At 47.2% G+C, this 15,825-nt stretch overlaps 2 protein-coding genes across 4 annotated transcripts; one reads left to right on the top strand and one right to left on the bottom strand.

The window, feature by feature from the left end:
• The first annotated feature begins 2,901 nt into the window (after positions 1 to 2,901).
• Positions 2,902 to 11,253, top strand: pcnx4 (pecanex 4). 2 transcript variants are annotated; one of them, XM_062469596.1, is made up of 11 exons: positions 2,903 to 3,679; positions 4,118 to 4,297; positions 4,510 to 5,057; positions 5,327 to 5,427; positions 5,528 to 5,650; positions 5,826 to 6,186; positions 8,378 to 8,481; positions 8,597 to 9,124; positions 9,236 to 9,711; positions 9,830 to 10,016; positions 10,257 to 11,253. In XM_062469596.1, exons 1-11 carry the CDS (start codon positions 2,982 to 2,984, stop codon positions 10,506 to 10,508), a joined length of 3,558 nt encoding a protein of 1,185 aa, XP_062325580.1. In that variant the 5' UTR covers positions 2,903 to 2,981; the 3' UTR covers positions 10,509 to 11,253. The 2 variants fall into 2 exon arrangements, with proteins under 2 accessions (XP_062325579.1, XP_062325580.1); XM_062469595.1 differs by having other exon boundaries at positions 2,902 to 3,679; positions 8,597 to 9,711.
• On the bottom strand, positions 10,899 to 15,507 carry dhrs7 (dehydrogenase/reductase (SDR family) member 7). Of its 2 annotated transcripts, XM_062469601.1 has the most exons (8): positions 15,157 to 15,507; positions 14,525 to 14,677; positions 14,210 to 14,316; positions 13,571 to 13,810; positions 13,226 to 13,348; positions 12,662 to 12,880; positions 11,494 to 11,559; positions 10,899 to 11,038 (listed from the first exon to the last, which is right to left on the bottom strand). In XM_062469601.1, exons 1-7 carry the CDS (start codon positions 15,281 to 15,283, stop codon positions 11,512 to 11,514), a joined length of 1,017 nt encoding a protein of 338 aa, XP_062325585.1. In that variant the 5' UTR covers positions 15,284 to 15,507; the 3' UTR covers positions 10,899 to 11,038; positions 11,494 to 11,511. The 2 variants fall into 2 exon arrangements, with proteins under 2 accessions (XP_062325585.1, XP_062325584.1); XM_062469600.1 differs by having other exon boundaries at positions 10,899 to 11,559.
• Between the last annotated feature and the right edge of the window lie 318 nt (positions 15,508 to 15,825).

The following is a 15,825-nucleotide window of genomic DNA, read 5'->3' as shown; positions in this document are numbered from 1 at the left end:
TTCAATAACACAAATATATACATGTTCAAAATGGCTTCTATGTCCCACTTCAAATCTAGTCAACAAATAAGATCGAGCATTGCTCAGACATGCAATCGTGAATAGATTTCTTGGGCACTAACCTCCACTTTCTTTATCTTTTCTTTGCCGTGAAACAGCTTTATTATTTGCATTAGTGCTGCTTTTTAAATTATATTTTGTTTAAATCCATACTCTGAACATAGGGGATACCAGACAGATACACAACTGAACAGTGAGGGACAGACTGTATGATGATGTAGGATTACAGTGAGTCATATTGGTTGTTATGACTGCTGAGGATATTTCTGTACCCTACATGGGGCGTAAATTGTATATTGTGGGATGACGAAACTGTATGGTCCAACCCTATTCCTGAGCCTTTACCAAAAACAATTCTAATCTCCTTTACATAAGATTACAGTGTTTCTTTGTGTTGAAGTTATAGCCCTCTTCCTTGATCACATCCTCCTCCTTTCCGGCCTGCTCTTTGCTCCGTCACCCCAAAACAGACATCTGATGGCAGCAGATTTCCTCAAATACAATCGCTTTCAATATATTGAAATAATAAAAGACACGGAGGATTTGTTACTTTGTATTAAAAAGACGATAACTTGGGAGTTAAAATGTAATATCAACATTGGTAATCCTTTGTGTCTTTTGGGGTAAACACATAATCTTAAGGATGTAAACAGTCACCAGTGCCAAGGAAAAAAAATATTTGGGAAGAGGACCACAGACAAATGCATTGTTGGTGTAATTATGGATACACAGACGGATGTGCTTTTCATTGCTTTGTGGAAAAGGGATAAGGTGGGGCTCTAAATCCCTTTGTTATGTGGATGGATTTTACCACAAAAACAAAAAACTATATAATGTTTCATTTGATCTTGTATATTAATATTGCTTTTTTTTTTTTTTTTTTTTTTTTACAAAAATACAATACAATCTGTTGTATCTGAGAGACTTGTTTACTAGTGATGCCTTGTTTGAGATATCAGTGAACTAGATTAATTCAAGTCTAGATTTCCATGAGGATGGATCAAAGTAGGTTTCGTATAAAATGATCAAATACAATTGATTTAAATGTAATTTGAGTCAATGAGTCAATGAGTCATGTAACCATGATATTGAAATGTTTGCACGGATTAACATTTCCATGCACGTACAACACGTACCCAACCCTGGGATCGAGATCGAATTCAGTAGATTCAGTATGCACAAACGGAAAACAAGACAAGTTAAAATACATTACCTCACTTGTCACCATACTACTCTTGCTGATCTGCTGTCATGATTGCTGTTGCAGCTATGCTGTAAGGATGCACGTGAATGTGTGTGTGACAGAAATATGGCGGCAAACCAGAATGGAGTTCCAAACACCATTAAAAGCAATATTGTTTATTTCATTTCAACAATTAATAGCAAAACAGCTGATAAGAGCGTCTGCTAAATGACTAAAGGTAATGATCTTCAATACTTCAAGTCGTGTTTGAAGTGTGAGTAAACCATTATGCTGTACATAAAACTGAAATCGAAGACTTGGTATTGAACAGTGGAAATAAGTCCATATGTGCCAGGCGATGCCTACTGGGCCAGTCTAAACCACACTGACCATAGTGTGACCAATTCATACTTTTTGTATCATCTGAATAGTCCAAGGTGATCTAATATAGAATGTTTTGTTACATACACAAACTTCATGTATCCGTTTTCAAATCAGTATCGCAACGGGATTCAGCTCTTTTGAAACTACTACAAATATGTATGAAATATGCCGCGTTTTATTTAATACATTCAATATCTAACCAATCCACATAACGGAAGTCGCATTAAGCGGAAGTCACATAATGCCAGGTAAAATGAACAACCATTAAACTGTATGCATAATACACATACATTTCAAAATGTATGTGCATTTTAGTTACCCCGTCTATAAAAAAAATACATACTTTGCTAGAGGGTAGCTATTAAAACATTATTTCCGGAATTTGAGTATAAAACAGGTCTGTCCTCCCTACCCATTGATTGGTCGCAACATTGCTACACGGCCCGCCCACTGATGACCAAATTGTGCTTCATTTTGTTGTTGTTCGCCTAGCTAGCAAGCTTTTAAGATAACGTTAGCTAGCTAGCTAACGTTTTAAATACCAGCTGTGACTGTCACAATCGCTTTGTTAGCTAGTCCAACTTTATGTATGTATATTCATATTTCAAATGACAAGACACTCTGTTGGAAAAATGGCCGTGCTTTCGTAGCTAGGTAAGTTTGTAGATACAGACAGTACATAGTAGCTTGTCTAACGTCTTAAAGATACGTTTCTGCTAGTGCTCCGCTGCTTGGGTTTTCATGGCAACCAACTCATGACAGTAGCTAGCTAGCCAAGCAGCACTAGATCGCTAATATTCTATGAATGAGATGCCTTAAATAAACATTGAAACAACTGCTTTATCTTGCTTGCTGTAGCCTGTCTAGCTAGGCAGATTACGGTTGGAATGTTAGTTGCCATGTGAACACGTAAGAAAGTCATACAGGTTCGCTTCGATGTGTGTCTGACGGTTAAACAATGGTGCAATTATTGTCAGTGTAGATAGTCAGTGTTGGTTACCCCTGTCAAGCCGAGGACCCTATTGTTGTTGACTAAAAGCCTTTTAGTCTTCAACAATGCTTGTTGCAGCAACGGCTGCAATGCTGGTTTTCTCAGTATCCAGGCAGCTTGCAACGATACTTCGCTGTCACCATCCCTCATCACGTTAGCAATGTAACGACAAAACACTAGGAAGAGATAAATGATTAACTTCGACAATGTTGCAAAGGCTACCATGGTGAAAGTCAACAATGGTTACCAGACATGGGTGTGTTGATTCAAAGACCGTTTAGATTAACATTCTTTGTTTCCGGACCAGTAGGATGACGCTACCTGCAGCTCCGGGGAGATGACCTGGCTGCACCCGCCCAGGGCATGGTCAGGATGGGGCCAGATGTGCCCTTGCTCAACGAATACAAACAGGAGTTTTTCTGGAAGCGGTTCCCTCAGACCATATTGGGGGGTCCTCGTTTCAAGTTGGGCTACTGCGCCCCACCTTATGTCTACGTCAACCAGGCGGTGTTGTTCCTGACACCATGGCTGTTTGGTGGCATCGGGACGCTTCTGTGCCAGCTGCACCTGCTCGCCGAGCTCCACGCGGCAGTGCTGTCTGGCATGCTGATGCTCGGGGCTGCGGTGGTGGTCCAGTCCCTGGCGCTGAACGCCGCCAGGAGAACAGGCACAGTGGAGCGTCTGGGAGCGCCCAACATCCTGGCTGACGAGGAGGAGGTGGAGTTCACCCACTGTGTGGGCCCAGAGACGGTCAGGTTCATCGCCCCTGGGAAAAGGTTCGGGCTGAATGTGGTGCTCCACACCGTCCTGGCCGGGGCCTTGTGCGCCTTCGGGACGTGGTATGTGCTCCTGGGCAGGCTGACCGCCCTGTATGGCAGCGTGGGTGTAGCCCTGGTGGTGTTCGTCCTGAGCTGGGTCACCTTGTGCATAGCAGAGTACTCGCTTATTGTCAACACAGCCACAGAGACGGCCACATTCCAGGCACAGGACACCTACGAGATCTCCCCTCTCACCCGACCTCTCTACATCTTGACTTTCATCGCAGTGGATCTGGCTGATAGGTCAGAGGCGATTTAAACATTTACATTGGTTCACTTAGCAGATTCTTGTGCCCACATCCAAACACTGTAAAATATATATTTATACGATAGGGTCCAAACATCGTGAGATCACTTTGAACATGTAATGAGGGAATTTAAGTCACAAGAATCTCTCTGGAACATAATGGGTCATCGGGTTTTGCACACATTTGTGGAATCAATGCACAGTGTCAAGCAAATTGTCATATCAAACACTAAGATATTCTGAAATGTATGTAGACACATTATCATATGATTTTTTTTAAAGCATTACAGTCAAAACTAATTCAAAATAGAAGTAGCTGACTAATCATCTCAGACTTTTGGACCTTACTATGTATATATCTATATATTTTAGAAAGTATGTGGTAATGCTCTGTTGTTTTGCGGCTCTCACTCATGACTCTCTCATCCATGAAGGTTTGTAGGTCCAGTACCAGAGCTGCAGCTGATTAGTCAGGTCCTCCATGTGTTGTTCCTCCTGCTGCCTCTGCTGTGGGCCCTGGGCATGCTGTCTCCCCTGGACGCTCTCCTGCTCTGGGCCATGGAGCAGTCCCTGGTGTTTGGTCTCGGTGGTTCTCCCATGTCTAGCAACCTAAGGTACAACGCTGGTCAACCCGAAATGTCGTACACTTTTGTCATAGTAAATCAGTTCCATATTCCACCCCTTTTGGATCTTGGATCCAGTGGATTTTTCAACAGTGACATTGGCCTTGTAGTCTTTGCATTTATTAAAACCTCGTTTTTAAAACTGCTGATTGTTTTCTGGCCTTGGCCAGCCTCTCTTATTCTTTGCTGTCTGTGTTCTGCAGGTTGTTGCTGATGTTTGCTGTTTCTATCATCGTGGCAGTTTGTACTTTCTTCATCCCTTCCACTCTGGGGGTGGTCCTGTTCACCATCTCCATGGGGTTCCTGCTGAGTCTAGACTTCAGCCAGCTGGGGAGCCAGTGTGTGGGATCCAGGGCAGCCCGTGGTAAAGATGGATGGCCTAGGGAGTCTTCACCCACCCCTCCCTGCTCCTTTGGATGGCGTCTAGGAGTGAAAGAACTGCTCCTCTACCTGGGCCTGCTGCTGGCGGCCATGACAGAGGCAGGACTCTTACATCATTTCCTGAATCCCGCCCAGTTCCAGAACCAGACCCAGGTTCTGGTGTGGGCGCCTCAGGCTGCTGTGAGCTACCTCCTTATCCTCCTCTTCGTACTGTGCTGGGCCCTCCGAGAGATCCAGGGAGCGTACGTGTGTGGAGGGATGTTCCTCAACCCTCTGTACCCCAGAGGGATGACCAGTGTGCAGGTGTTCAGGCAGAGGAGCAGAGGCCTTCATGTGGCTGGGACCATCAGGAGAGTTCTGCTCAATCTAGGTGAGTTCATCTTTCTCGTTTCATATGTAACTGGTAAGTGCACGTACCATGTAGACTGGGGGAGCAGCCTGGGCCCTTTGCTTCATGTCTTCCCCTCCCTGCCTTTCCTGTCACACTTCAATTAAAACTGTCCAATAAAGCAAGAAAAATGCCAACATTTTCTTTATATATATAACTGATTGTTCTGGGTCCTTAGAAAGGAAAATGTGAAACAAATGTTTGCATGTTATTACACATATGAGGAGCTAATCCTAATGTTCAACTTGCAGTGTCTCCTTTCGCAATGATTGCTTTCCTGGCGATGGACAGCTCTCTGCTGAAGCTCCACACAGCTTCCCTCAGTGTGGGATTCACCCGGGCCTTCCGAGTGGTACACAGCGCCTTCTCAATACACAGCATGACTAGTGACTGGCACATGGTCCACTAAAAGGTTCATCGAACAAGGGTTTTCTGACCTCCCCTTTCCGCAGGTGTGGCAGAGCTCTGAGGAGGCCCTGCTGCAGATGGCGGTGGTGGTGTCTGTGAGGCTGGCTGCTGGGGACAGCAAGCTGCCAGGGTGGGACTTCCTGGGTACAGGCGTCCAGCTCCTCCTGGTAACACGTTCCCAACCTCAGATCATAAAAAAAAAATCGAACTGGCAACCTTCAGATTACTAGCCCGATTCCCTAACCGCTCAGCCACCTGACTCCCTGTCCCGGTTGTAGTCTCTGGAACAATCCTGAGGCTTTACGGTGTCCCTGTGTGTGTGTGTGTGTGTTTGTGACCCAGGTGGGCCTACTGAGTGACAGGCTGGTGCAGTTTCTGGCCAAGCTGAAGTTCACGCTGACGGTGCTGGTGACGTCCTGGACGGAGAAGAAACAGCGTCGGCAGTCAGCCGGTGCCCTCCTGGCCCTGAACGCCTCCCTGTGCCCACTGCTGCTCTCGGTGGTGGCCCTGTCGGCCCTGCTGTCCGCGCCCCTCCTGCCCCTCTTCACCCTGCCCATCTTCCTGGTGGGCTTCCCCCGGCCTCAGCGCAGCTGGCCGGGGCCCGTGGGCACCGCCTGCCCCTGTCCCGACTCGGTCTACTACCAGCAGATGAGCAGGAGCTTGGCTGGCGCGCTGAGGACTGGCTTTGCCGCAGGATCGCTGGGTTAGTCAACACAACTTGCTTAACTTCTTCAGTTTGTCACTTGAGAGTTTTAGGGTTAGTGATGTTGTTTGGTCGAATATTCAGAACCTGTCTCATGTAGGATATTATTAATATATGACGGAAAATATGATATCCACACCTACAACACTATTACACCTCCATCATCATTTCAGGTGACTGTCTTCATAGATTAAAAATATGATGTAGTCTGTGGCCTGAAGTACAAGATAGGTGATTAGTCCTGCCTTTTCTTCTGCTGGTTATGGAAGTCACACTCTTTTGCAGCCAACAGCAGTAAGAACATCGGTTTGCACTCGAGGTGTTAATAGAGTTCCACTCAAGGTTGCTTGTATTCTTCCTGCGCATGTTGACTCATTGCAGCGACACCATGAACTTTCAGATGGGTCGAACAGGGAAGCTATGCATATGAAGGGAGTGGGACGGGTGCTGCTTCTGGTTTCATACTGGGATGACTGTTGTTGTTGTGTGACTGCAGCCGCCGGCGGGAACCCAAGCTTGCAGGATCCAGTTGTGCTTCCTGTGAAGTGACCCGAACAAAACCGCTCTGATCTGTATTCATTACATCCAAACGTTTCCACGCCATTAACCGCGTAATATTCGCAAGCCAACTGGAGCCGCTACAAAAAATTTCAGCACAGCATTCTATTTGCTGTCGGGGGGGGGGGGAGGGGGTCAAAAAACATACTAGCTTAATTATTTATGGCTTGATGAATACAAACAAAAGGATGAGGCAGCTGTGGTCAGTGATGTCATCGCTCAATCTTATTGTTTTCTTGGCTAGCTGGGGGTGCCTTGGCCCTGATATATAATTCAAGCCGAGGGCTTGTTGGGTCTTCTGATGCTCGCAGTCTAGGGAGGGGACGAGGGAGTGAGGAGGGGGGGAGTGAGGAGGGGGGGAGTGAGGAGGGAGGGGAGGAAGGGTGTAGTTATCTCCTGTGCCCCCTCTGTGACATTGGGAGATCTGCATCAGTGATCACGGAGCAGGACTGCAGAACGCACAGCGTGTCACTTCCCTTCACAGGGCGCTGTCTGGGACTATTCCCAGATATCGCTACGGGACATGACATTATCCCTGAGCCCTGAGAACACTACTCAAACTACCGTCACACATGTGTGATTCTGAACATTCCAACCGACTATTTTCCGATAGACAAAAACTATATGACAAACGCTATAGTATGGCTTCAGAATTTACAATTAGGAGGCTAACAAGTAACACTAGCAGGTAGTAGCATTGCTACGAGTATTATGCTAGGTTGCTAGGTAACGGAAGCTAACTAAAACTAGCTAGCTTCCGTTTTGGAAAAATAACTCACTCCTTAACCCTTGTGTTATCTTCGGGTCATTCTGACCCATCAGTCATTGTGACCCACCGTCGTATTGCGACATCTTTACCGCATACAAAAACAAAGTGAAGCATTTTCTTTTAACCGTTGGGCTGTCTCAGACCCCCCACATTGCAAATGTTAAAAGAAAATTATTTTTATTTGTTTTTGTATTGGGTAAAATTGGGTAAACACAACGATGGTTCATTATGAACCTTTGGGTCATGTGACCCGAAGGCAGCACGAGGGTTAAAAGGTTAAACGAGAAGCTACCATCCTACTACCACTTCCATTTCACCCTCCCAAAACACGTCTGTCCCTTATCCCTTATCACCCAGAGATGAAACCTTCTCCCTGTACAAATTCCCAAAGTCTAATCCCGTAAGAGGAATTAATATTTAGAGTCTAATGGAAAACCAAGGCAGAGAAGAAGGAATTCAATATTTAGATCTCTGTGCAGTCAGCCGGTTTAAACCGTATCATGACCTTCCTGTACAACGGAAATGGGAAGCGTCACCCTACAGCTCATCCAGCACAGTTATCCTCAGAGTCTTCAGACTCGCTACTGATGCAAAATGAAAGGTTTGTGTGACCAGAGGGCACTTACTTATGTATAGCCCATGTGCCTCCACGCTCCTCGTCGCATTTCCCCAGTCCGCAACATCTTTTTGACTGTTCGTCCTGTGATAGCATAACTTATGGATTTGTGTGTCTACATCAAGACCACAACAATAATATGCTGTGATCGGCTACAGTTTGAGCCAGGGCTTTGTGGAGTTGCCCCAGCAACAGGCAGCGGCGGGGCTGTTCCCACAGCTGACGGGTTTGTCTGCCGTCCTCCGCAGGGTCCCTGTCCCCTGGCTCTCACTTCCTGGGGCGCTTCCAGGACCGCGTTGTGTGGATCGTGATCCTCGAACGAGGGTACGGCTACCTCACGGTCAACATCAAGGTACGACACCCCCAACCCTCCCCCCCCCCTGCTACATCCACGATTTTAAAAGGTGTGGTTGAAGTCTTGCTGAGATGCGGTGTGAGGTTTCAGGAGAGGTGCTGTTGTGTTCCAGGGACTGGAGCTGCAGGAGACCTCCTGCCACACTGTGGAGGCACGCAGGGTGGACGAAGTCTTCGAGGGGGCCTTCGAGCGCCCGGAGCGCTTGGGGCTCACCCAGGGTCTGAACATGCACTGGGGCAACGCCCTCACGCCCTGCGCCGTGCTGCCCGTGCGGGTGTACTCCGACGCCCGCAACGTGCTCTCCGGCATCATCGACTCGCATGACAACTTACGGACGCTCCAGGACGACTTCCTGAAAACCCTGATCTGGCTGCTGCTGAGACACTGCGTCCAGAGGGGCCGCCAGGGCTTCACCTGGGGCCCCGAGGAGGGGGCCGGGGCGGGGGCCGGGGGCAGGAGGTCCCAGTCCTCCCAGCCGGCCCAGTCCACGTGCGCCCAGCCGGCCGAGGCGGTCGTGGTCGAGTCGAACGTCTCGTCTCTCAAGTTCAGGCGCGACAGCTCCAGCCTCACTTCCTTTGGCGACTGGTCCGACGAGGATGATCTGTTCGGGCCTCAGCCGGCCAGGCGGACGGTGGCGCTGGTGAGTACGGAGGCCCAGTTGGGACACACAGTCATGCAGATGGGCCCCTCCCTGCCCGGCTCTGTGGAGATGGACAGCTTGTTTGAGAACATGGCCTTGTCTGCCCTGCAGCCTCTGCAGCCTCTGGGGCTGGGTCTCGGCCTCCCAGCCGTGGACAAGGGCCGGAACCCCGGGGGCCTCTCAGACGGCCTCGGCCCCACCACGCATCTCAGCTTCAGCTGCCCCCACTCCGAGCTGTTCAGCCTGCCCTCGGACTGGAGGACGGCCCCCCTGTTGCCCTCCCGTCTGCTGGGGCTCAGGCCCCTGTTCCCGGAGGACTGGTTCAGGTTCGCGCTGGGCCGCTTCGGCCTACTACTCCAGGGCGAGGCCTCGGAGGACATGACCAAGGCCCTGAAGGAGGACGAAGGACTGCGGGAGCTTCATGCGCAGGTGGCCTTGTCCTGCCTCATTTCCCTGGGAGCAGAATCCTCCTTCACCAGCCCCAGCTACGTCTACAGGCTCTACTGCGGAGACGTGCCCTGGACGGAGGGTCTGGACTGGCTGTCCAGTAGTAAAGAACTCTACCAGCTTGCACTAAAGGCTTTCAGGTAATGATATGAAGCCGAGAGTAATATAAAACACACACCGACACACAGTGCTTTGTATTTGTTGTGGGAATCTTCAGGATTCAGTGCTTTAGTTTTACCGTGGTGCTTCTGTCTGCAGGTTCAGTTTTAAGCTGCTGTTTGACCAGGCCAGTCTGGGGCCCATGGAGGGCCCGGAGGAGCTGTTCAGCACCCTGGAGGAGTACGAGAGGGACTGGTACATCGGCCTGGTGGCAGAGCGAGGTTGGCAGGACAGCATCCTGCAGGAGAAGCCCTTCCTCTTTTCACTGGGCCATGACCTCACCATGGTAACCAAACAAGCACACCCTTACTCCCGTGTCGGTCTTATCAAAGAGTCGGTTAGCCACCATGGTAACCAGTCCACCACACAGCTATGGTAACACGCACACACACAAACAAACTCACACAATTAACCTTTCACATAGTTGATCTCCTCGTGATATTTGATCTCCTATCATGATGATGCAGTGAAAGCTTCTTTTTGTGTGAAAGAGACGTTTGACCCTTGTTGTTCTCCTGTCCTGCAGGGCACGTACACGGGCCGCGTGCTGTCCCTGCAGGAGCAGCTGGTGCAGGTGGGGAGCCTAAACGGGGAGGGCGTGCGAGGGCAGTGGGCCAACCTGTCCTGGGAGCTGCTGTACGCAACCAACGACGACGAGGAGCGCTACAGCATCCAGGCCCATCCCATCATGCTGAGGAACCTCACCGTCCAGGCTGCCGACCCGCCCCTGGGGTACCCCATCTACTCCTCCGCCCCCCTGCACCTCCCCTGCCTATGACCCCCAGCCCCCCACCACCACACTCCTGGCTCCCTGGGCTCCTTCTCCACACCTGCTTCCCGTCTCCCGTCTCCCCAGCCTGGCGATGGGGGGAGAGCCTCCAGAGCAGGACTGGGGCTGCGTCACTAACTCCTACGAGCCATTTGTATGACAGATCAAATCCAAATGCTGGAACCAGAGCACACTACTAAAATGTCAATGATGATTCGTTAAAGTTTGCTAATTTCTTTGATCCAATCTTTGACATCTGAACATTCAAAAGTACACGACAAGGGACACGCTTGATTGGAATGATTCGATTTTAAATCATCTTACACATGGAGCAGTCACAAAGCTTGCAACACAGATTCAGGTGTTTCCCCTGCAGGGCAGATGTGTTTTTGTGCGTGCGTCATGTGATCAGTTCCTCCCCCATCTCTTCCTCAGAGAAAGCCAAGCTGCACAGTGCTTTCAACTTCATGACTTATTTTGCAGATGTTTTCTTACCAGTGTAGATCTGAAATGTCCCCAAATGCAACAAAAGGGACTACCTGTTTTGTTAGAAAGTGTAAAATTCAAGGATGTGCCTTGGGTTTGTCTTGCAGTATATGTTATGTGGTTAGTACATGTTTGCTATCCTTTGTTTACAGTTAACATGTTTACAGTTGAAGACAGTCAAATGAATTGAATTTGCCATAGTCTCCTGTATATATTGTTGATTTTATATATGTAACTGTACATACATAATAAAATTATTTGAAAGAGACTAGTCATGTCAAAACGATGAGGTACAAATCCAATTTTCAAAACCATGACCGTGCGTTAGATGGGAAGTTGCACAGGCTGTAAGTACTTCCATTTCAACCCTTCCATCCACTTCTGTCATCCTTTCAAGCTATCCTAAAGCCCTTTCCTTTCAGCTTAAAAGCAAGGCCCCGTAGCTGCTGGGGCTATTAACAGACTCCATTTCTAATTCAACAATTACGAATGCAACAAAATATTTTACCTCTTCAAAATGTGCTATTCATGGAGTTTTGACCTTGGGCTTTGTGAAGTAAGCATAGTCTGCATCCTGGAAAGAAAAGACGTCAAACGTCAGGATTCGTTTAGCACAATAGCCAACACACAGCACTCGGAATACAGTAGCACGCATGTCTAGTCAAGTGAAATTAAGCAATAATAAACCTAATAATGCATTCAGTCTTGTCACCATTGTGTTTCCACTATTGTACTATATTATCTTCATAACCTTAGTCACAGACCAAGGGCAATGACATTCATAAGGGGCTGAGCGGTTAGGGAATCGCTGGTTCGATTCCCGGCCGTGCAAAATGACGTTGTGTCCTTGGGCAAGGCCTACTTGCCTTGGGGAGAATGTCCCTGTACTTACTGTAGGTCGCTCTGAATAAGAGCGTCTGCTAAATGACTAAATGTGTAAATGTGTCATAAGGATTTCATAATCTATACAAAAGCCTGTTCTCAGAAAACAGAAACGGCAGACGCCCCCTCCCCCCCCTCGTGTGCAGCGTAACAGTGTTCCAACACGAGTCTTTCACAGTGCTGAGGGTGACATTGTCTCAATCCTGTGACAGTAAGATGTCTGGCCAGTTGAAATGTGACCTTTCTGAGTGGCCCTCAGCTGTCACTGTCCAGCAGAGGCCAGCAGACCCACTGGTCAGTCAGTCTGTCCGTGCCGCGGGGCAGCAGTCTTGCTCACTGTCAGACCCTTGCCCCCCCCCCCCCCCCCCCGCTCTATCAGACAGCAGCAAGGTCAGTACCAGCTGAACCCCCCAGCTGTTAAGAGACAGCTCTAAATAGTGGACTCCACACTCTTCTTTACTCTGATATTTACATTTAGTCATTTAGTAGACGCTCTTATCCAGAGCGACTGACAGTAAGTACAGGGACATTCCCCCGAGGCAAGTAGGGTGAAGTGCCTTGCCCAAGGACACAACGTCATCTGGCACAGCCGGGAATCGAACTGGCAACCTTCTGATTACTTTCAGTTTTCCTCCCCCTGTCCCAGGTCTGGTAAGGCAAGGTCAACCTGCGTCAGCAAGGCCGCGCCGACACAGACATGACAATAACCATCCTCCAACGAATCCTAGTGAAGGTCTAGTCCTGTCTGTGCCCAGGAGAGCGTCTAACCATGTTGATAAAGGGCAGGTACCTACCAGGCCAGCTTTAAAGTTCTCTACCCTCTTCTTGCCCAGGCGGTTTGTGAGGTACCAGGCCAGGGTGGGCATGTACTGCCACACGTAGTACAACAGGAGAAAGGGCTGCTGGGCTATCCACATCTCCTTGATGCCGTTGGCCATGCCCACCAGGATAAGACGCACACATCGACTGGTGGGCATCTTGTGTTGCTGGTCCCCTGCTGCTGTGGACACTGACTGGGGTGACGAAATAAGGAGATCTGATCGACTGAAGCAACCGTGAGTAAAGTGAGAGCTCGATTAACACCTCTAGTGCAATCGGATGTTCTTAGCTGAAAAGAGCGGGACTTCTTCACCCAGCAGAAGGGGCGCAGGACTAATTACCTAGTTTTAACTGCATTCAGTCCACAGCCTACATCAACATTTGAATCTAAGTACACACACATGAAATGATGATAGAGGTATAATAGTATACATTATGCACCCATGAATTAATTTGTTGACATTTCTTCGCAGAATACACAACACAACGCATTCATCTGTGACCAACAAAAAAAAGCACAATCTGAAAGCAAAACTTACCTTTTCCAATGTATGTGTGAAAGCGTTATGGACTACCTGTGACTGAACAGGCCCTGGACACACTGTGCTAATGAGTATCTTTGGGTGGTCAGACAGCTCTGTGCGGAGAGAGTTGAAGAAGCCCTGTGGATAGCGGGGCAGAAACAAGTCAGGGAATGCATCACTTCAGTGGCCATGACGCAGCATAAAGCCATAAATTCCAGCCTACAGACATTTGCAGAAAATTGTAAACTGAACCAAACACAAAAATGCTTGTGTGTGGATCAAGTTAGTTTTGTACCCTTTAGTTCTTGTGGGTGGTAAGTGTTATGATGCACAAAGCAGAAAGGGGTTGTTTCTCCTTACCTGTAGAGCATGTTTGCTGGCAGAGTACCCCGTTGACAGTGGTACCCCAATAAGGCCAGCCACACTGCTGATGGTCACAATGCTGCCAGTGCCTCTCTGTGTCATATGGAGCAACACCTGCTTGGTGAGCGACACTGTTCCCAGGAAATTAAGGTCCATCAAGGCCTGGTAAACATCCACACTGGTCTCTACGAACAGGGAACGCTGGCTCCGTCCTCCATTATTAATCAGGATGTCGATCTAAACGAGCATGCAGAGGAGACCATGGGAACAAAGCAAAGAGTTCCGAGGGGAAATTCTCTTTCCGTCGTTTGTAGTCGTCCTTTTGAAAAAGAGGTCTGGGTAATTATAAAGCAAACCATGTCGCAACTTAGGCAACATATCGTGCTCACATACCATTGCGTTACGTTGTGGTTCCGTTATCTCTGTCATTGGGATTAGGTTGGTAGTAATGTCTATAGAATACAATGTCTTGTCTATCCGATACAAGTAAGACAAAACTATGATGTGAATGCTAAAAAGTGTCCTAGCATACAAATGTCTGGAAATGTACTCAACCCTTTTGTAATTGATATGAGCTAATTCTTAATAGGGGTGAAAGAAAGGTTATCGTTAATAACCACGGGCTGCTTGCCTTACCCTGCCAAAGTGCTGGAATGCTGCTTTGGTTTTGGCATCATGAGATTCCCTCTCCAACAAATCAAGCGGAAGAACAAGAATATCCTCATCTTGTAAATCGGAACATTCTAGAAGAAAAAATTAAATTCTAAAAAATGGGCGCATATTCTTCACCAGGAGAAATAATCTACATAATGGCATGCGGCAAAAACATAATGTCTATGCAAATAACAGATAGTCGTGGTATGTTGTGTTTTAATTTAAAAGTCGAGACAAAATATACAACGTGTTCACAATACATAGGCTCCAATAAAAAAAACTGAAACATGAACTCACTTAAGCAGCCAAGTTTCACCCTATTTAGCTCATCAGTGCGGCGAGCAGAGAGGATCAAGGAAGAGCCACATCCAGCCAGCTGGTACGCCAATTCCTCTCCAATGCCACTTGAGGCTCCGGTAATCCACACCACCAGCCCCTTCAGCTCAGTCTCTACAGGAAATCAAGAGTGCCTATTTCACGCTTATGACATTACACACAAATTAGGCTTTGCGTTTGGTTTTCATGGTAGCCATGTCCTCAATTGACCCCTAAAGGAAACATGACTGAGGTCAAGGATATTTTACTTACATGCTAAGATTAAAAAGTAAAAAACTCGGAGGAAAGGGTCAGAGAACACTACATGATAGTCTTGGTGAACCCTACCCTACATACACCTGATGTAATGGATCAGAGTCTACATTTCAGTGAACTCTACCCTACATACAACTGCCTTGAGATTATTATTGTCACTACAACATTTAATATAAAACCAATCAATAATGTTCTAAATTAACCGACTGATCAATAGGATTGTGTGATATGCTCCCTAGTGCTCAGGGGAAATAGTTTGATATTGTTAGTCTATTTGTATTTGCAACTAGCAGACATAGACAGTTCAATATAGCTGAGGTCAAGACAATATGGGTTACCTGGTTTACTCCCCATCATGCTCGCCCAAAGCAAAGTAAAGTCAGCATCCGCAAATATAAAGCGCAATCCCTGTATCACCATATAAAGCGATATACCTATGAGTGCAGAAGTCACACACAACTCCATGTTTACCTCTAGCTTTCCCAGTTATTTCGAGAATCAGTGCAACGGGAAACAGTAAAATAACATTAAGTGATATGCCAACACAATTAATATTATAACCTCCGTGATAACGCTTGCGAAATTTCTTTGGCTACTTATACTTTTATCTGTCTTCCTTGACTTGGTGGCTGGTTGGCGGAGTTTATTTTTTCATAATTCTTGCGCAACTTTTGTTGATTTTCCGTTTGACCCGGAACTGAAATGTCACGAGGCGTCACAAACCTCAGGTCATCTATCTCTGGAACCAGAGAATGCTGGAACTAAGGAGGTTACTAGTACAAGGTTTTACCGAATGAGTTAAAATGGCTATGGTTTTATTTATTTTAGCCCCATTTATTATTATTATTAATAATAATAATACATCGAAAACATAGAAAATACAAAGTCGGGATGAATGCATTTAGTAATTTAATTAATACATTTCTTATACATGTAGGCTACTGTAGAATATGGCGTACACAATACATCATATACATTATGTACATTGTCAATCCTGCTTGTGTAAA

This window comes from Osmerus eperlanus, chromosome 9, assembly GCF_963692335.1.
Source record: "Osmerus eperlanus chromosome 9, fOsmEpe2.1, whole genome shotgun sequence".
Lineage (NCBI taxonomy): Eukaryota > Metazoa > Chordata > Actinopteri > Osmeriformes > Osmeridae > Osmerus > Osmerus eperlanus.
Note: the sequence above shows the minus strand (reverse complement) of the source record. Positions and strands in the feature narration are given on the sequence as shown.